The sequence below is a fragment of the Lissotriton helveticus genome, chromosome 5_1 (genome assembly GCF_964261635.1).
Source record: "Lissotriton helveticus chromosome 5_1, aLisHel1.1, whole genome shotgun sequence".
Taxonomy (NCBI): domain Eukaryota; kingdom Metazoa; phylum Chordata; class Amphibia; order Caudata; family Salamandridae; genus Lissotriton; species Lissotriton helveticus.
The window spans coordinates 865,225,433-865,247,499 of NC_136065.1; the positions used below are offsets into that span (position 1 = coordinate 865,225,433).

General features: G+C 43.1%; 1 protein-coding gene across 1 annotated transcript in view; it reads right to left on the bottom strand.

Moving 5' to 3' along the window:
- The window catches only part of CHAT (choline O-acetyltransferase), a 320,287-nt gene that overhangs the window by 113,341 nt on the left and 184,879 nt on the right, over positions 1 to 22,067 (bottom strand). The window contains exons 9-11 of the mRNA XM_078641120.1: positions 17,823 to 17,945; positions 17,471 to 17,612; positions 8,217 to 8,279 (exon numbers count right to left, since the gene is read on the bottom strand). Of these exons, the coding sequence (XP_078497246.1) occupies positions 8,217 to 8,279; positions 17,471 to 17,612; positions 17,823 to 17,945 (328 nt within the window). The remainder of the gene's footprint in view (positions 1 to 8,216; positions 8,280 to 17,470; positions 17,613 to 17,822; positions 17,946 to 22,067) is intronic.

Below are 22,067 nucleotides of genomic sequence, written 5' to 3' on the forward strand. Positions count from 1 at the left end.
AGGTTATTTCTGCGTGCATTATTCTCCAAACCCTCCAATCTATCACGCAAATCCGCCTCTTCTTTTTTAGGCACCATAATGTCTGATTTTACCATCCCAAGGTCTTCTTTTAATTCACCCATGTTGTTTTCAAGGGTTGCAGTTCTAGAATTCAGAAGATCTACCTTTTTCTCGAGGGATTCACGAAAGCTTCTTATTTCCCCCTGGTTGGCCACAGAAACCGCGAAGCCCTTCTTTATTTCTTCCGATAATGATGCTAAGAGGTCTTCTAAGGCTGAGGGTGAAGAAACATCCCTGGACCCACAAACAAGACTAGCCGAAAGCATCATCTGGGACTGTATTGAAGTGCTACCAGGCGGGCTAGAAGGACTGGGAGGAATAGAATGACTAATCGTGGTTGCAAGAGGGTCTGAGACTGTGCTGGGGTTCACCTGCGGAGAGCCTGAATCTGCTTCTGTTTCTGGCTCCATGTCTTTCTCCAGTGGAAGCGAATTAGTTGTGATACTTGACACGTCGAGAATCTCCCTACAGCACCCCCTGTGTGGTAATATGCAAAACCTCGGTTAGCACTCTAAAATATGAGCACAATCAGGGGGTGATCTTGCCTGTGGCACCAACAGGTGTATGCTTAGACCTCATGGGTTTAACAGATCTGGCCTTAACTTGGTGAGTCTGAAAGGCAGAAGCGCTAGTTAGAGCTTGCGTTGGTGGAGAGGTGCCGTAGATAAAACCTAATGGCTTGCTTATAGCCTTGGTGCTATCTGCATTCAAAACAGAATCTTGACAGGAATCAGGGGAAATGTGATTGTTCTCAATGCCTATTTTGGAGTAGCTTTTTAGTTGTATTTGCCGAGTTTTAGCGACACTTAGACTGCCCCCAACGCCCTTAACGTCCTTCCTGCTCCTCTTGGAACCTTTCTAAGAACAAAATCAGGCTGTGGGACACTTCAAACAGAAACAGACCCCCCGTGGGGATCTTGAACTTCCAAAGCGGATAGCTTCTGACCATGCCTTGATTTGGGCTATCAGTCTCCCCTCCTGCAGCCCCTGCAGCCGATGACACCAAGGGCTCCAAGGTCTCACCACAACTCTCCCGCTGGTGCCCTGCAGCACGGGTCTGAAAGAGACTGCCACTACTATCTCTGCAACTGCTCCCCCGGAGTTGACCCCGAGCAGCCGCTCTGCGTCCCTTGTGGAGCTCCAGGGTGGCCTGTGACCAACGAGGGAGGAGAGAGAGCTGCCCCGCCTCTCCACAACTCATCCCTGGCCAGGAAGTCCGTGTCCGATCCAGACCCTCATCGGAGAAAAACCCCCGCAATCCCACGAGCCACAGAGAAGGCGAAAGAAGACTCCCAGAGGCCAAGATCACAGATCCGGAAGGTGAGCTAAGCGCTAATGAGCCGCATTACGACCGTAGGTGGGAGCGGGTATTCCGAGAGCAAGCGGCCGCTAGCTCACAGTCGGCATGTTTTCCCACTGATCTAATGTCTTGTCAAAAAACTGTCTCTGATCTCCAATCATGGATGCCACTCCACCACCTGAAACCCAATCCCCTGAAAAACAAAGTTCCTCCTTTTCTCTCCAGCACATTGCAACCTACCCGCAATGTCCTGGATAACCTCAAAGCTAAATCTCTAGGCTTTACACTTGACACCAGTCTAAATTTACACGCTCATAGCAATGCTACAGCAAAGGGCACTAAATTCTAACTCAAGCTTCTCAAAGGGATCAAACCTCCGACCCCCCCGATGACTTCAAAACGGTAGCTGAATCAATGATCCTCTCTAAATTGGACTACGCCAACTCTGTACTTACAGGCAATCCTACAATTTACCTTGCTCCCTTGATGACTGCCCTTGTCTCTGCCGCTTGCCTAATCTTGGGTATGAGACGTTGTGACCGCATCACCCATATTCCCACTACACTCAACTGGCTTCCCATTGAAGCAAGGATTACCTTTAAAATGGCCTGCATTTTCCACAAAACCCTTCATGAAGGCTCACCAAACTATCTCAATAATAAGCTAACCATTTTAGGTGGCTCCCATTCCCTCACAGGTTCTAACTATTTACGTCTGGCAACCCCAAGCTTAAAAAAATGGAGATATCTAAAGAAATCCTTCTCTGGCCCCACCCAAAATCTGGCATGCCATCCCACCTACCATCAGAAAAATCCACTACCACACTTCCTTCAAAAAGGAACTAAATACCCTATTCCTGCAACAATACCTCACTACCTAATTGGCTTCTTATGAATCCTCTTATTTATATTGCATGCCTCGCAATTAATTTTTGTCTATAGTCACATATTGTTAGCTATACGACATTGTAACCCTGTTTATGTACTGATCTGTTAATCTATGTAAAGCACTCTGACACCCTTCAGGTTCTGGCTCTCGCAAAATAAGAATTCAAATAAATAAATATGGAATAGAATTTGCTTTAGATAAGGCAAGTAGAAATTTAGAGATTTCTAACTCCACTGTGTTAACATTAGGATTAGGGGTAGATCAATTTGATGCCCATGTCAAGGTGCTGGTTCAGCATTTGATGGTGTTAGATTACATATTAATAGCAAAGGGGGGGGGGGTCATTGTAGGTTCTGAACGCTGCACCTAACGGTTCAACATTCCACTAAGCATACATGAGCAACTAGACCACATCAATGATAGCTCTAGGAAGCTGCACGTGTTACAAAAGGTCTGGATTTAATCTTAGTGGCATCTAGATTTGGTTGGGTGGCATATGTATGCTTTGGGGAATGAAAATATTTGAGCTAATCATTGCAACTGTTTTTGCTGTGTGTATTAATAATGTTCACCATTCTAAGAACTTGTGCAAATAAAGGCACTTTTGATACTTTTCTTCTTGCTACTTTTGAGGTAGATGAGGACAGTGATATTGAAGATGAGGTTATAAGCGTTGAGACTGCTTGAGACTGAACTGCTGTAAAGATAGTTTGACTCCTGACAAAAAAGGTGGGTTGTGAAAAATAATCTTGTATTTCTGTTTCTTAAATGTCAATTTACTTTTGCACATGTTTAACCCACATGAACTGTAATACTTTATTATCAAATGAATGTAATTTTCTTAAAATTAATTTGAAGTGTCCTTTATCCTCAGTATGCCTATTAGGTTTATGGTTCTAGTAGGCCTTTAGTAGAGGTGGTACATTTTCACATTTCCTGCATCTCATAATAAAGCTTAGCCTTGCTTTCAATATTGGAAACAAGAAGCATGATTTTAAGAAAATTAATGAAGTTGGCAGTGCATTCATGTACTGCATATTTGCTTCAAGGGTGTCTTGCACTTTTCCCATATATCCTGCCACCTGCTCATTAGTTTTGCTGAAAGTAACAGGTTTCTGTCATGGTTTTGTGCGCCATAGCTTTTGAATAGATGGAAAAAGCATACAAACCATTTAGTTGTGCATGCATTTTAGCACTATATGCTCCAACTCCCTGTTTTAGGTGAGAGCTCTAGTCTGTTGAAAGGACGACCGTCAATTGATTATTTGCTATGCTGCTCACTATTTTTGCATTAAACGCATGTTATACTTTTGGCATCCCGATGTGTGGTGTTTTATTTTAACATGGTGTTGCCAGCACCAAATTTATGTCTAGGTGTTTTTGGAGCTGTTAGCAGCAATTTTGCAAAGAACAGCAATATATAATTGAAAGGCTGTGCTAGGTCAAAAGAAGTTTTTTGTTTACCAAAATGGGCTTATGCAAACTACTGGGTAGGTTTCTTTCTTCAAATTAAAGAATATGAAACAGAGTTTAGGGTGTTGTTCCTTCTGTCTTTAATTATTGTAGGAGCAGGGCAACAAGGATAACCTAATGGCTACAAGATGTTTTAAATTGTTATGAACTCTGCAAAGATAATGACTCTATGAGGACATTATTTGACAAGCCCCTTTAAAGACTTAGCATTCTGTATGTATGGTTCTCCATCCTCCTCTGGTATTTCTATCCACCATATTTCTGTCTTCTATGTAAAAAAGTAAACAATTTCAGAACTACCTTCAATGGATGCCTATTTTGTTACTTCTAGACAAGGGTGATTATAGCTCTCTGAGAACTCAAAAGGTGCCTTAGTTTCTTCCTTGTCTTTTCATAGAAGCTAAGGTCTTCTATACATTTATACATATATATCAATGAAACAACAATTTTATACATTTACTAAATATCAAAACTATGTAAATTCAATTAAAAGTTGATACAGATTTTGTTTAGGGCTTTAGATTCCAAACGGTGTGTGGTGCCAGTCGTTTGTATAGAACTCCACTCAACATGAATCTGTGTAGTTATCAAAGAGCTTGAGGATCGCTTGATAATGATTGGCCAGCTCACTCAAATCACACCATTGGCACACAGACATAAGACAATTGACTATTCCTTCTTAGATTAAATGAGTCCATTTTTAAAATAGCTTAGCTCACTCAGGAGCTTTGTGGTGGGGGCTTTCCTAGAGCTACTAAGCTCTTTTTAAACTTCCATCAGAATTTTAACGATCCTATTGGCCATGGACTGAGCTGCTCACACATATAGGGCAAATCACACAGGATAAAGAATAACATACAGAAGCTGGGACAATTATTTGTTTTGCCGAAAGGGTGGTCCAATTGAATTAATGGAAATGTAGTCATTTCTTTTTGTGGGTCTCCAAGAGACGAAATAAAGTCCAAAATAAGACCTACAAGAGCTGGGGAGTATTCAACAAGTGGAAAAATTGCATCAGCTGTAACCTGGTTGGTTTACTATGGCATTTGGGTAATCAGGTATATTATTAAAATTAAACAATTGCTTTTCTCTGTTTCTATAGTAATTGTTGGCATAAAGTTCAGATATTCTGCCATAAAATATCTGTTTGGTTGCAGGGTGACAATAGATTTCTTGAATTAACATGAGTAATGATTATTAAAATCTATTTATAACCACCTATTAAAACCTATTTTAGTTATAAACCCGCTAATACCTGCAAACCTCATTCTCTTGAAGTTTATGCTTTTCTATATCTATTTCATAATAAGTGGAGAAAAATTGGTTCATGTCAAATTCGGAGTACTTGTCCAGCCACATTTCTATTTAGGTCAAATTTCTCAATTTCACAAGAAAACATATGGGGGCAGATTACAAGTTTCGGCATTGCAGGAACGAGCAGTATGCAACCACCATGCCCCTGCACTGCTGGGACTCGCTGCTGCCCGCCCGCCAGATTATGACCTTAAAGTGGTCTGGTGGACGTGCGGTGTGGCGGTCCCGCAGCAGTGCCTCTTTCAAAGGCGGCGTTGTCTTTGAAAAAGACACCACAATGGGACTGCACAACAAGATTCCTGCATGGCATGGAATCGAAAGTCCATGCTGTGCAGGAACTGGTGTGCATGCACCCAGGGAGGCATTTGTAATGCCCTACTGTGTGCAGCCACATGTGGTGGAGGCACAGGGTCCCTGTAGAGCACCCTTTGTTTCCTCTTCGCCACGGTGTACATGGAGGAGGAACCTCCATGACCCCGCTGATGGAGAGGAAACTCATAATAAGCTTGGCAGGACTGTGGTGGTGCCATGAAGCATATTGCAGCCTATGACTGCCCCAACAGTGCTAGAGAACGGCCGTTCCCTGGCCGCGGCAGCGGGGCTTCCAGGGCAGTCCGTCGGCCCAACTCGTAATGGGGAGGTCGAACCATTGATGCAGCAGTGGCTGGACCACCACCACTGTGCCCCCACGAGTTTGGTGGTCTTTGGACCGCCAGACTCGTAATCTGGCCGATTTTGTGTTTGTTCACTAAAAGTACATTTAAGACACTAATGTGTCTAGATTTGATTTTAGTAATTCAGATATTGTTCCCGAAGATATACTTTTTGTAAACACTGGTATACAATATTTTCCATTAACTCCAGAAGCTCAATTAAACAAACATCACAGTATTTCAATTCCCTGCCCCCAAAAGTCCTTTGATTAAACTGAGCATTATGTTGCTCTCTTTTACATCCTTCCTCCTGTTGCGTTCAGTGTGCCACAAATAGATCACTAGCAGTTCATGCGAATTGTCACGTGGCTCATTCTGGCTAATCTGATCAATCAACATGACCACTGTAGGCGGAGCACGGCCTAATACTCTCAACAACATAGGTAATATATATATTTTTTTAAAACACTATGCAGCAGAGAGAGAAGTGGGGGGTACAACTTGTGAAAGCCTTAGTCTCTCAAAGTTTTGGTCTCATGCTAGAACTATGATTAAGGTCATGTTGTTGGTCAAATTAGTCACTCGTGATGGGTACAGCTTACCTTGTATATACATTCTTAGAAATAAAAATTCAACACAAAATTCAGTTAAAAACAGAGATTTTTCAGCGCAAGAGGAGGAAAGTCCAAATTCAAAGCTTGGTTCTCTGAGTTTTGGTCTTCCTCAAAAATGGATAGGAAAGGTATTTCACCACAAATTTGCAAAACATTTAGATTTTGGTGGCGTGGGATCGCTTCCACAAATGTGCAGTGCTCCCGCTCTGCCAAACTTGCACATACCCACCCCGTTTACATCTGGGTGACCTCTAGGGTTTCAGATGATGGTGCTTCAGCAAGGGCCCATCATTGTCAGAAGATTCAGTATCCACCCTCCACAGGACCCTCACGTCATTGTGGCATTGGCCCCATTTAGGGTGCTGCGACAACTATCAGGAGATTTCAGAGCCTGGGACCGCCATGTGTGGCATAGCTGTCCCAGAAGGGGGAAATCAAACAATGAGCCCAAAGAGCATCGAGAAAACACCCCTTGCTTCACGGCCACCATTTTTTGTTTTTAAAAAAACGAATTCTCTTTTTGGAAGTTTAGTTCTTGAAAACAAACAAACTTTTCTAGATAGGCACAGAAAATATGATGCCTGCTCTGCAAAGTTTAGTGCCTTCAACAGAGTCGGCACATCAGCGGCTATATTGAAGGCAAAGAGATCCCTTGCAGCCTTCTGAATATCCCTACATTTGACCGGTGGAGTACCAGGGGAGGCCATATTTCTGCTGGCCTAGCAGTCTATCCGTCAGGGTCTAAGGGGCATATGTATCAACATTCATTTTTGCGATTCTCAAATAGCGATTTTTTAGGAATCGCTATTTGAGAATTGCAAAAAGGGATGTATGTACAATACGCCATTTTTTAGCGATTTCTTAGTTTTCCTTAATTGCGATTAGCAAATTGCGAAATCACAATTAAGGAATACTTTCCCATTCATTTCTATGGGCAAGGAGGCCTTTAGGAATGAATGTGAAGTCATTCTCAATTTGCGATTCGCAATTTGAGAATCGCAAATTGAGCATAATTTCAAGGGTGCAAGGGTGTCATAAGGACACCCTGATGCACCCCTGAAATGAACAAGTGTGCGCATATGGCACCTTCACAAATGCCAAAACGTGCATTTGTGAAAGAAATCGCAAATTACCACCAACTTGAAGTTGGTGGTAATTTGCGATTTCTTAAGGAGAATTCGCAAAAAATTGAATGCTTGTTGCATAGCATTTAAGGAATCGCAATTTGCAATTCCTTAAATGCTTACGCAAAATTAAGGAATCGCAAATTTTGCGATTCCTTAATTTTGGGATGCGAGTTCCCTACTACATGTCATTTTGCAACTTTTTAGTCGCAAACGCTGCTTTTTTGCAAATCACAGCATTTGCGACTAAAAATTGCGTTGATACATCTGCCCCTAAATGTACTCGACAGAGTTTTGCGAAGAGCTGTATCGCAGGAGCTCTCCCACCGCACATGGATTAGTCTATCTGGCCCAATGTGCCAGAGGTTTCTGAAGTGGTGCCTTAATATTGAATTTAGGAGTGATCATATTGCTTTTACGACTTGCATTTTATGGATATCTGGAAATGGAAATGTGTTTATGTTTTCTAAAAATTGAGCGCCACAGATCGGGACAAGTAAATTACTCCACTGGCTGAGGTGACAAAATGCAAGCTCTTTCTGCGTGCACTGAGGTTTCTGTTTTTAATCAATAGCTGTTTCCTTAAGTTCAGCAATGATCTGAAACAGATACAAATGTTGATGGAGACCAGGGATGCGCGGTGCTCTGTTCCTCTCTCTGCTTTACTTACTCAATCAATCTGATTAATTTGCTGAACTTTTACTGGGTGCGCTGGCGTGAATGTGAATTATATAGGTGCTTGTGTCCACGTTTGTAAAAGCAATTAAAAGAAAATAATATTGTTACTCACCAGAATGGTGTAATTAGTCTGCGCCTTGATTGCTTCTTTGAGGTAATGCATCTTTTCCGCATCCTGAAGTAGAAATATGATAATACCTTTAAGTTCCACGATATTATTAATAGAAGGTAGAGGCAGTTCTGATATATAGCAGCTTGTGACTTAAATAACACACTATGAAAACGAAATACTCACTGGCATTACCAGGAGTTATTGCCCCAATTAATATCTCTAGAAACTACTTGTTCATCTTCAGTGGTATTCATGTGTGTGTAATTGCGTAGTATTCCCCACAAGTGTTGACAAATTCGCTGCTGTGTTTCTTATGCATTGAAGTGTGCTTCAATGCTCCAATCATACAGACCAAAGCAGAGCTTAATCTGTAAGAGGGTTAGTGCTGGGGTCCGCAGTTTTAATATGAGCCTATTTCAGGTGCTGCTGAATGCTGAAGTTGCTGAATAATATGGCTAACTTATTTTCGCCTCACCTCATGCCTCTTTCATACACACCCTAAACTTCTTTTTGTTGCAGTTTTATATAGCTGGAACACGCCCCGAAGGTATCAGAGCGCTTTACATGAGCATCAGTTATATTAAAGTCTGACCCATTCATTTTTAGGCACAGGGAGATTAAGTGATTTGCCCAGAATCACAGGCTGTCTGAGCCTCCTCCAGACTCGAACCTGGTTCTCCAGCTTCAAAGTTGGCCACTTTGGCCGTTAAGCCGCATCCGCTCCTTGCACTACCTGTCTCTTTCTCTTTTCCATCCCCGCTTTCGCTCGTTACTTATTTTCTGTTCTATATCACTCTTACCCCTGCTTTCCTGTTCTGTCTCTGTACATAAATCAAGTTATTAATCGTTTTAAGGTCATTAGTATGTAGTCTATAATACATAAAATACATGTTCAGGGTAGTACACCGATATAGTAGATCCTTCTCATCAGACAAAAGTTTGCCTATAATATTTTTTTGCTGAAATGTGTTATGCATTGTCATAGCATTTAATTACATAAATATCAAAGTATCATATCTCTCACAAAGACATTCTGACACAAAAGGCACCAAAAACATGTTTAATCAAGTATTAGATTCATCAAGACTGAGTTTCATTATAGAAACAGTAACTGGATAGTTGTGCAAAAGCATGTGGTAAGGTGGAAAGAGGAAGGCTTCCAAATAAGGGCACCCTTAGCCTCAATTCTGGGCAATAATGCCTCGCACATATGTCACAATATGGGAAGTGATAAGATGAAAGCCTTAGAAGGGGAATGAGCTTCTCCTCAGTTGAACAGTGGAATGCAGACCCCCTTTAGAGCAAGAACATCTTTGAACGTAGGCAGACAGAATCATCGGAGCATCGAAACAGTGTGCATCTCACACTGACTAATAACTCTGTCCGCAACTGTGGCGGTGCCCCTCGAGCAATGGATTTGTGTTTTTCTGAATTAAAACTAATACATTAATTTGGATTTCTGTTGAAGCCGAGCATGAGAATTATTTTGGTTTCATTGAATAATTAAGTATGTAGAAGTATGATGCCCTATCCGGTGGGAAGTATTTTACAAACGTATTATGCTGTTAGAATTTGTCAGATAAAAGCACCGCCGTTGGGATTTTGATGTCTGTTTCCCACAGCCTTCCCATGTCGGCCTTTCTGACATGGAAAAGTTGTCGGAAAGGGACTTTTGGGGCCCCTAGCAGTGCCTCCTGCCCTCTGCTATGGGGCCTGGGGGGCACCTATGGTAGCCCCATGAACCTCCCTGCACCGTGTGCCAGGCACCGCATGGTGCCTGCCACACGGTCAGGGATGTTTAAAACATCAATTTTTCAATTGTAGCTTGTGCTGTGGACCTTTTTCCCCTGCTGCACAAGCTGGAATTGTAAAATGGATGCTTTCGACCGCCCATAGAGCAGGCGCATCTAAATACAGTGGGTGGAACCGCTGATCTATCATTGGGCGGTTCCATTCCGCTATGATGTCGGTCGGACATTATAATTAGGCACAATGTTTATTGAGCGTATAATTGAATTGTCTCCCCTTTTTTGCTAGCAAGTGTACTTGCCTGGTTTGATACTTTCCATCGGTGTCTTGTCTGAGTTTTTCCCTTCCTTGCTGATATTGGACTGTTCTATCCTTTGTTTCCTTTATAATGGCTTGGTATTCAGATTGGAGTGTAGTGTTTCTATCCCTTTTTACTCTCAGCAATTTTCACAATTTGTTTGTTGTTTTATTATTTGCTTCATCCCACATTTAATCTGTTTCTGAGAAATGATGCCTCCAATCCGTGGATTCATCCTAGACCATTACTCTAAAATCCTATTTAAATTTCTGGAAATAATGTTTAATTTGAGTCCATAATGTCAATTTTTTTGCACTCATATTTCTATACCCCTTTTGTTCATAATTGTTTGATGAATGCTGCTATTTTGTGAACCTGTGATGCAGTGCCATCTTAAATCAGATGATGTTTTACTATGTTTGCGTGGGTCCATTCTTTTCTTTGACATGGACAAAAGACCTGCTCCTTTCACAATCCTCTGTGAGTTCATTTCTTCTTTGCTATAATTTTGAAGAAACATGCTTACCATTCCTCTGTTCAATTGTGGATTCACTTCCTGGTGTTTATATCACAGACTAACTCAAGAACACCTACTCATTCTTCAGTTGGCACCTTTTTCTCCTGAGTAGAAGGTAAGCCTTACATCAGCTGCTTGCGCAATCATTTAATTTCCAATTTTTCTGACTTTCTTCAGAATGCTTCACTGCCAATGACGTTGGCTTCCTGTCCTGATGAAGACCCCATTGAAATTAACGATTCTCTTTGGGGGTCAAAACATCAGCTTACTGTTAGACCTGACAGCCTTAGGGTGGCCTTACATCCAGCTTGTTCCCCACCTCTTCCATTTTTCTGGCCAGGGTTTTGCTCGCTCTAGGACTCTGGGTGCTTTACCACTGCTAACCTGTGCTAAAATGCTTGCGCTGTCTCCAGTAAACATGTTAATATTAGCTCATCCCCAATTGACATATTAAATTTACTTATAAGTCCCTAGTAAAGTACACTACATGTGCCCAGGCCTGTAAATGAAATGCTACTAGTGGGTCTGCAGCACTCAAGTAGCACTCTAATCATGGCCCAGGCCTGCCAATGCTGAGCCTCTGTGTGCAGTTTAAATTGACATGTCAACCAGGCAAGAAAACGTTTTGCCTGGTTCAAACCCTCCTCTTTCATACATATAAGTCACCCCTAAGATAGGCCCTGGACAACAGAGGGCAGGGCACAGTATATTTGAAAGGCAGGACATGTACTTTTAAACTTTACATGTCCTGGTAGTGAAAAACTCCCAAAGTATTTTTCACGACTGCAAGGCCTATCTTTCCTATAGGATAACATTGGGATTACCTTATTACATCTTATAAATTCATTCACAATCTGGAAGAGATAAACTTTTCAAGTTTGGTGCCTCTGTAATCACAATCTAAAATCACAACTCATGGCGGAGTTAGATTTTAAATTGCAATTCTTAAAAAGGCCACTTGTAGAAAGTTAGTCATTTGGTGCCTGCTGCCTGACTCTGATCACCTATCTGGGGTAGGCGACAGCTGGGCTTTGTGTATTCCCCTGGACAGCCACACACAATGGGAGCTTATGTGTGACTTGATGGGCCATCCTAGGAGGATGAGAGAGAGGAGCTGGGCCCAGCCTAACTTACTCCTGACTAGAGTGTGTCCTTCCCAATGTTCCCTCTAATTTTTTTCCACTGCGTGCAGCAGTGTAAGATGTCTGTGCGCTGGAGACAAGTCTATGTGCACTAAGGATCCAATGAGGCATGCGATTGCTGCGCTCTAGCAACATTATCAGTGTCCCCTCACTCCTGGACAGACCCAGTATACTACTCCACTCAGTGGCATTGCTTTCTGCTGATCCACCATAAAGCTGGAAGTGCAAGTGAAAGTATGTTTCTCATCATGCTGGTAAAAACCAAATAGGGCAAAGTGTGTCTGTGATTTTGAACAATTTTGAGAACTGTTTGACTCTGGCTATCAAAGTCGAGTTCAAACAGGTACTGGCCTCAGACTGTGACAATGAGAAAAAATGATTGGAATCCTTGAAGCTAAAATTGGCTGTCTCTAATCCACAGTCTGCGTAAGACACAACATCTCCTTGTGAATTGATTGTGGGGTGAAATCCTACAAGATGAGGAGTAGGGGCAAAAGTCGCTATGTAATGCATGGATAGTCATGAGAAGTTGCATTTTAAACAAGGTGAAAGTAAATGCAGCCCTTACAAGTGAGCTGCTGATTGTGACACTATAAAGACCACTACTCCTTCAACAAACCCCAGTAACTTCTTTTTGCTGAGCCCCTTTTAGAGACTCCCCACTTTTTTATCCCATTAAAAGCGAACCATGGTGGCAAGTATGATTTCTCCTTTTGCTGGCAGCACACTTGACACATGAAACAGACTGAGGTGCGGACGCTCTGTGCCATAGCAGGGGATTAAGATCAAATGAACAATTTTCTGCAGTCCAATGCAGAGTGGGTAGTGACTAGAGGTTGGCGAGCCAACTAATTAACAGGGAGACCGAAACCAAGGATCGGCTCTGGCTCTAAGAACCGCTGTAAGAGCCAAGCCCTGAAAATATTTGCCATCTAAATCGCGCAACAAACATTCCGTTAGATTATAATCAGTTGTCTTTGAGATTCAAGAAAGAGTATTTCTTCAACACACAGAAGCATTTTACCTTAGCACATCAGTATATTTGGAAAGTATTTCTAAAAAGTGGTAGTTTTTAAACATGAACCGAAAAACCTTCCTACCTAGGCCCTGATGACCATGCTATAACTGAACGAAGAGGCAAGTTAGTTATGTGCAGGAAATATGGCGTGGATTCCTATTTTAGATAGAACAACTTTATAAGCTATTAAATGACACACAAGAAAAGTTTTTTTGTACAGTACACATCCTGACTCCATTATTTAAAAATGGTCTATATGTGATATCGAACAAAAATGCTGCTCAGTGAAATAATGTATTTGCCCAGGATCACACAATCTGGTCAAGCAGAAACTGATCACAGGTTTTCCAGTTTCAGGCTGTGCACTTCAGCCACTAGATTGGTATCTCTTAGTGCCATCAAAGGTTAATGCTTTGGGCTTAATTCTTAAAGAATGTGATTAGATTTTGGTTGCAGGCAGAATCCACCTTTTATTTTGTGCAGTGTTAACCAGCGCTTTACAAAGGATAACGTATGTTACGTGTTATCATCTCTCTGCTGCTTCAGGCTTCCAGAGGCCACTGTTGCTGCTGAATCCTTGCAGGCCCCACACTCGACAATAATAAAAGAAATCAGCAATTTAACAACTGCATGCTCCGAGTGCTGTACTCAAACCATGCACGTAAAAGAAATGCTTTCATGTCCTTCCACACGCATTCTGCCCTTAAACACAGCCTTGAAAACTCGCTGTTACTGCAGTTCAGCTGGCACTGCAGTTCAGCTCCAAGAAAGTGAGCTTTTGGTCGCCCCGCTCATAAACCATCTCTTGGTCTTGCATGGAGCAGTGAAGTGCGTGCTGTGGGAGACTGTGTGCGCGCTGGTGAAAGGCAGTTTGGGCGCCCTCTCAGGCGCGCATTCTACAGGGAACAATGGTCCTTCCCCACACAAAGGGCTGCATACTTCCTTGTAGTGAGTCTGGAGCCATGGCAGGATGAGCAGGACCTATGTGCTCTTCAAAGGCCAGTCTTTGAAGTCTTCCCCACTTGAGAGGCCCAAATGGGTGTAAATACTGGACCACTGACACCACCACTTCAGTAAACCTCTGGACCTGTGACTACTCTGCCAGGAAGAATGACTGCTGTGCTGCTGAAAGGAATACCACTCTGTTGGACTGCTGTTTTACTGGACTCCTGCCTTGCTGTGCTGCCCTGATGCCTGCAGTTCCCCAGCCTGGGTGAGAGGGACTGGACGTGCATCATTGGAACCCACAATGGCTCAAAGGGCTAGCTGACTAGCCTCCTGATCCGAAGTCTCAGGGACATAAAAGTCTACCAACCACCCTGCTTTGAACCCGTGAGTCTGCTCTGCCAAGTGGTGCTTCCCTAGTCCTGTACCCTTGGAAGTGGACCTAAGGCTCCATCAGAACAGACGCATCCTCTGCCAAACCGATGCATCGCTGCTGCTTGTGGATCAGAACCGGTGTATCACCGCTATTGCGTGGATCAGCACAGACGCATCACAGCGGCTGCGTGGATCAGACTTGATGCATCGCCTTCGGAACTGCCACTGTGGGACACTCTTACTGGTGCAAGGTCCTCATATCCTCATTGACAGCGACACTGAAACTCTGCATCGCAGCTTCTCTTCCCAGCTCATCTAAGTTGACGCATTTCTTCGACTGTACAATGCATCCCCGACACCGGTCTTCACATCACAAGTCCTGTCAACAGGACTCTTGGCGTCTCAGGATCCTACACTGTAGCCTCACTGCATCTCGGAACTTGAGCATCACCTCTGCTGAGCGACACATCCTCATCCTGAACCCACGCAACACTCAGGAACCTCGGATTAAGGTACTTTTGTATGGGCGAGCCTAACGGGGTCCCTGTAGCCAGCCCATGCTCCATTGTGGAGGCCTGAACTTTTGACTTTGTCTGGGTCAGACACAAGCAGATATCTCTTGTTAGCACTATATGCTTATTAGCACTCTTTTTATTTTAAACATTTAAAAATAAATATCTCAAGTTATACCTAATGGATTGTTGTAGTTTTGGTCTAGTTTTATTTATTAAAGTCAGAACAATTTTTCAAACTTTGTGTGAGATCTTTTTGTGTAGTGTGTTCACTGTTTTACTTTTTGTAGTGTTGCACAGATACTTTACACACTGCCTGTAAATTAAGTCTGACTGCTCAGTGCCAAGCTATCAGAGGGTGAGAAAAGGTTAATTTAGGGTTTGCCTGACACTTCCCCTGACTAGGATTGTGGTTTCTGTTTGATTAAGCTTTGCACACCAGTTAACCAGCAACCCAATTTCTAACACTTACTCATTATTAGACTGCCCTTAGTTCAATCCAATAAATGCATTTTCCAATTTTAATTGTCATGTCACTAGATTTTGTCTTCTTTACAGCCAATAGTTCTGTGGTTGTTTTATTGGTATTTTTATACTTAATCTATCATCATCAAAATACTTAATCTATGATATGTGTTACATATGAGCACTGTGCTGTCACTTTACTTTGTGTCCTCACTTTGGGGTCTATTAGGAGGGCGGGCGGATCGCCACCGATCCGCCCGCCATTACCGTCCGCCCGCCTAACATTTCCCCCCCGCCATGTTACGATGGCGGTGGCGACCCAGGCGGACAGAAAGACCGTCCGCCAGGTTTCCACCGGTAGGCAAGCTGCCCAATTGCCTACCGGGCGGAAAAGACCTGCAACATGGTGGCGGTGGGATGGCACCGCCATCCATATTACGATGATGGCGGTCTCAGGCCTTTCCATGGCGGAGACTCTGCCATGGAAAGGTATGCAGAGAATGCCTTTGGGGGCCCGTTGTGGGCCCCCAGGGGGTTGCGGGGGTCGGTGGCTACACTTGGGGGTACCCATGGTACCCCCCGACATTTGTATGCACAAGGTGGCAGGCACGGCGTGGTGCCTGTCACGTTGTGTATGTAAATGCACAACATGCCCTTTTAACATTGTGGCGGGTGCTGAATACAGCAATGCCCGCCACAAAGTTAAATATACAGGATGCGACTGCCATGGTGGCGGTCGCATCCTAATTGGAGGTGCGGGACCGCCGCACCACTGACGGCCGGTCCCAGCACCGCAACCGCCCGCAATCCTAATAGACCCCTTAGTTGTTTATACTGTTGCAATACAATCTTGTTGATTGCTCCATTTTACTTTACATTGTACATCGCTCGGCCTAACTTTTATTACTATATCTGTATTGTTCACATATATTGAGCATGTGTGGACTGCTGCAGTTTATGTAAAATATATATCTCTAGAATATCACCCTAAAATAGATTTAAGAATTGTTTGCTCTTTTGAGTACTCAACTGGCCCTCTTCTATACAGCTTGCCTGACGTGGCATGGGACAGGATGACTTCTTTATTGAGGGCTGGGTTTCAGAGTGTCAGAGGATGCTTTTTCGTTCTGTTCAGGGTGCAGTGTGTGCTCCCTTTGGATTTACCTTACGTTTAGTCCCCTCGTGTTTTACCTTCTACCTCTGCACTCTTTCTGTGTATCAGCACCAGTGCCAGGTTTATATGTGTGAGAGATCAATTCTCAAGATGTGCACCAGTACTATAAGCTTAAAGGCTGCAATTGAGGTGTTATATTATTTGATATAGAATGCTATAAGGTGGTAAATCGAAATACTTGAATCAATCACGATCAATTGAAATTCTACTGGGTAGCATTACCTTGAATTTATTTAACCTGTGTGTGCCAGTACAGTAGAGGATCCACAATATGTACAAATCAGTTTATGCCCAATACCAAAAGGAGTTCTTCCAGAACTGCGAAACTATGTCCCCTTTAAAAAGGAGCATGAGCTACAAAGGCACACATCATATTGTTGGACCTCATCAGTGAGATGTAGCTTAAGACCCTATGCAACAGGAAGCTAAGGTCCCACATCTGGCAATATACAGTTAACTTAAGAAGGCTGTTATATAGCCATCGGTTTAGTTTCTCAGTGTCATTTCAGAAGAAATAATTCTTGCCTCAAACTCAAATGGAGCAGTCCACTGTGTGGTGGGATTCATAGGACTCGTTTTGAGCTGATTATGCACCCATTAAATGTATAATACATCTGTCTATAGTTATAGACTCTTTCTCTCCAGACGTTGTCCTTCCATCTTTGATCCTTTAATATGGTTTCATCTGTTTTACCTCGCATGTCTTCTTCAAATGGTCATAATTCAAATATAATTGCACAGCCATACATTTGACTTTTATTATCAATTCCACTATTTGAGCAGAAAAGCGAGCAAAGCAAATGAAAACATAGCAAATACTAGCAAACTGTGACATCAATAAAGTGTATGCACTGTAGTAATGCATTTCTGTTTTTTGCACTATTTTGCAAACTAAATCCTAGCATGGAGCTTTTGTCTTACTTCCCAGGTAGTTCTGCCTTTTTGAGCGTAACAAAGAGTCACCAAAACTGATTCGTGAACTCTCTAAAAATGTTAATAGTTACTCATTGTACATCAATACTGAAATAATTAGATGCCTGATGGATCTCATTATCTTACCGTGACAGTCGATTTCCCATCAACCATTGCTTTTGCAAACGTTAGCGCCTCAAATGTGGCTGACCGAATATTGTCCACTCTGCCCTCGTGGAAACGACGGATAGAAGCACTTTCATATGTGGGGACCAGTTTTCTGTGGCATCTGCAAGAAATTATATATTTATTTCACAGTCTGGAGTTCTTCAGAGATCAAGATCCAGAAACTGATTAAGTAAACCTAACAGTGTAACCATAGACAGACAAAGAGGTGGACTAAATGGGCTTGACAGCTTTTTGCTGCTGCGAATATTAATATATCTATAAAAATGATGCTCTAAGCAATGCTCAGAGGCAACACTATGGGTTCTCTTACCTGTAGAAGGTTAACTGGAGCGCCAATTGAATGTATGCATCTGGGCTCATTCTTTGCTTCTTGATAAATTCTTTTCCATAGTTTCTAAATGTGTAAACGGTGAAGTCGAGATTCTTCACTATCCTACAAAATAAATATCAGTGGATGGTGAAACATGTACCTCAGCCAATACAGTTTTTGTATGGAAAGGACAACATACCACGCATCACTAATCTTTTTTCAAATATACATAGCCATTTACGCAATGTGAAATATTGCATTTTTTTAAACATTTAATGCATTGCTGATTAATACAGAGCCATGGTTGTGTTCTTTGTGACGCAATCCATTGTCACAGTTTCAATCATTCCTCCAAGCCTGCACACATCGCCTCATAAATGTTTTTGAAATAAAAAGTATCCCACTCTTTCTTGAGCAAAGGGGTGGCACTGACAAGGGCCGTTAAGTGAATTTGGAGATGATGGTGCATTTATATCAAAGAGAATGCAAAGTCCATAATGGCAGTTTGATGCACAGTGACTTTTCTTAGCTGTACATCATAAGATTTTAAATCCAGTATATAATGAGGACAAATTGCAGACAGCATATGACAGATCACAACTGTGGATGAGATTAGTAACTGGGTTGTTACACCTAGAACCTAAATACCAGAAAGGGAAAGCATCCACCTGTTGGATGACGGACACTAAGGGTGCAAGATGTGGTAGCAGCCAGTTAACTGTAGTACTTTCTCAATGATAGACTGGGAAGCATACAGAAATGGTAACCTATTTCATCGGGTTTCAAGCATGCTTTAGACTGGATTAGGAGTCACAGTAATACTTCCCTGGGATCTATCTTCTCGAAACTGTGACACACACACAAGACACCTGAATAGTCTTGCTTGCTTTCCTAACCTAAGATTACATTTAAAAGATCTTTCACTGAGGATGAAAACCAATAATTCTGAGGCTTGGCCTGAGGTGAAAGGGGATAATTCTGCTCAGCCTACTTAAGACAGAACTCTGGAGCGAATTTTAAGCTTCTGTTTCACAGCTATTTCAAGCACCGAATATTTGTGTTATTTATATTCTGACAAACAATCATCCCTGTACCCATTGACTACGGCCCAGGGCTTAGCCTTCTGCCATGCCAGGCTCTCTTTTCCAGTGCCTGTTGCATTATTTACTGAGTGTAGGGTATGTCCTTGGCTGAGTCATGCACCCAGTGACACTCTTCAGTACCCGCTGGGCACAGATTTTGGTCTTCTTTATTGGATTGCTAGCTCCCTATCAAACTAACCCCAGTACCCGCTGGCAAAGTTCTTCTGCTGTGCTCATTTGAGGACAGGGTCCTTAGAAATCCAAATGCCATTGAAAAGTTCCTTGACTCAAAGTAACTTGCCCAGCATGCACTAGTGTGGTGCCTGTCTACGGCTGGTGGCTCGGGCAGATGCAAACCTGCTATAACACAACACTGGTGAAGCAGAAAAGATATTAGAACATTGAAATATTGAGCACGCCATTGTAGACAATAGAGTGGCTCTGGGCTTCTACTGGCTGGTTGAAGCCCGGAAAGCAACATTCTGCTGCTGTGAACAAAGGCCTCTCTGAGCCCAAGGGAATTTACACCCCTCGCGCTCCGAGAGGGCTTTGTTTTTACTAATTAGAACATTCGGCTCTCTAGAGGAGGAATGTTCTAATAGCCTTCGAGCCCTCCTAGCGGGCTTTATCGGCCACTAAAGGCCTGCTCCCTTGTTAAGACAGCTGTCTCGGTTTTTGTTGTCCTTAAAAGAATCCCAAGCATCTGATGTGATTCAAGCCCATCAACCTTCTAATGATGTTGCAACACATAAACTGCCCTGCCACTTGACTAGGGAGATTAAACCTTTGCTCCCTCTCCTTAAGCAAGCAGGAGGAGAAGGCAAAGTGGGTGGGGTTTGAAAGTCTATTCCACTGGATCTGCATTTCACACTACCACAGATCTTTCATTTGTAAAAAAGTAGTAAGGCTGCTCTGCAAATATTTAGAATCTCCACAGGGAGTGTTGTAATAGATTGCTCTACTCTTTGACCACTACTCAAAGGATGTCAGAAACTGCTGATTGAGATCACAACTGTTTGTGGGTGCTCTTAGCTCTTTAGGGCATAGGTCAATTTCTAAGCTACTCCTGTCCCATTATGTACTGAGGTGCAGGCAGGAGTTTAAACCAAGTGCAGAATTATTTCACCTGTGCACGCTCCTGCACTATCCTTGTATGCAATGCAACCCAATGAATCATAATAATAAGAACAAAATAAAGATAAGTTCAAGAGGATTTATAGATTTATTATTATAGGTAATGATAATTTGAGGAAATTACACAATTCACAGTTATGAATCATGTGTTGATATTAGTGACATACTTAGAGGGTCATTAGAACCTGATGGACAGCCCGCCTACCCCTCCACCCTCGATGGAGGACCACTCACAAGATTTAGAAAGAAGTCCCCGCTTGCCTTCAGGGATCTCTGTGCCTTCACAGGACCAGCCACTGTGCCTGCCATGATGCACTCGCTCAGCAATTGCTTTTAAATAACAAACTCCTAAAGTGGGAGTTTGTAATTGAAAATTGGAAATCAATGACCATGCAATACTGGAGAGGGTGGGATTCTCTTAGCATTTGACGGTCATTAGAGTTATTTCCTGTTTTTGACCCTCGGGACTTTCTCTTTATGGTCGTAAACTGGAAAACATTTCATTGTCCTAAATAGGGTGGACCTTCTGATGTAAGCTGAAAGATGGACCTGGGCAGTTGGGTTATAGCTCAACATTTTGTATGGTGGGACCAGCATAGGCTCTGCTGGCTTAAACCTGGCACCTGTCTCTAAAAGGGATAGGCAAATCATGAGATTAGCAGACAGGCATTCACCATTCTCTAAATATTCACTTAAGCATTTTGGTAAACTTTTTGCCAAGTATGCCTCCTTTAAAGAAAAATGCAAAAAACACAGGTGATGGACAGAATGTAGAACAATGTCATACATTCACCCCAGTACAAGGATCTGGGCCTAAATCCATCGTTTTTTGCACTCCACACCACCCTGGGTTAGACACTGGCTATATGCACATCAGCTCTGACCCTGTGCCTCATGGGAACAGTCCAGTCCGAACTACCAAGCCATGTCTTTCCCAGACCGGAATCAAGCATCCAAGGACCGGTTTCTGGCTATCAGCCTTCATTCAGCCTGGATAGCTTGACTCCAGTGGTGTGGAGAGCCTGGGACTCACGTCTGAGCATACCCAGCCCACTCGGGGTGAAAATTGCAAAAAACACAGGTGATGGACAGAATGTAGAACAATGTCATACATTCACCCCAGTACAAGGATCTGGGCCTAAATCCATCGTTTTTTTGCACTCCACACCACCCTGGGTTAGACACTGGCTATATGCAAATCAGCTCTGACCCTGTGCCTCATGGGAACAGTCCAGTCCGAACTACCAAGCCATGTCTTTCCCAGACCGGAATCAAGCATCCAAGGACCGGTATCTGGCTATCAGCCTTCATTCAGCCTGGATAGCTTGACTCCAGTGGTGTGGAGAGCCTGGGACTCACGTCTGAGCATACCCAGCCCACTCGGGGTGAAAATTGCAAAAAACACAGGTGATGGACAGAATGTAGAACAATGTCATACATTCACCCCAGTACAAGGATCTGGGCCTAAATCCATCGTTTTTTTTGCACTCCACACCACCCTGGGTTAGACACTGGCTATATGCAAATCAGCTCTGACCCTGTGCCTCATGGGAACAGTCCAGTCCGAACTACCAAGCCATGTCTTTCCCAGACCGGAATCAAGCATCCAAGGACCGGTTTCTGGCTATCAGCCTTCATTCAGCCTGGATAGCTTGACTCCAGTGGTGTGGAGAGCCTGGGACTCAAGTCTGAGCATACCCAGCCCACTCGGGGTGAAAATTGCAAAAAACACAGGTGATGGACAGAATGTAGAACAATGTCATACATTCACCCAAGTACAAGGATCTGGGCCTAAATCCATCGTTTTTTTTGCACTCCACACCACCCTGGGTTAGACACTGGCTATATGCAAATCAGCTCTGACCCTGTGCCTCATGGGAACAGTCCAGTCCGAACTACCAAGCCATGTCTTTCCCAGACCGTAATCAAGCATCCAAGGACCGGTTTCTGGCTATCAGCCTTCATTCAGCCTGGATAGCTTGACTCCAGTGGTGTGGAGAGCCTGGGACTCACATCTGAGCATACCCAG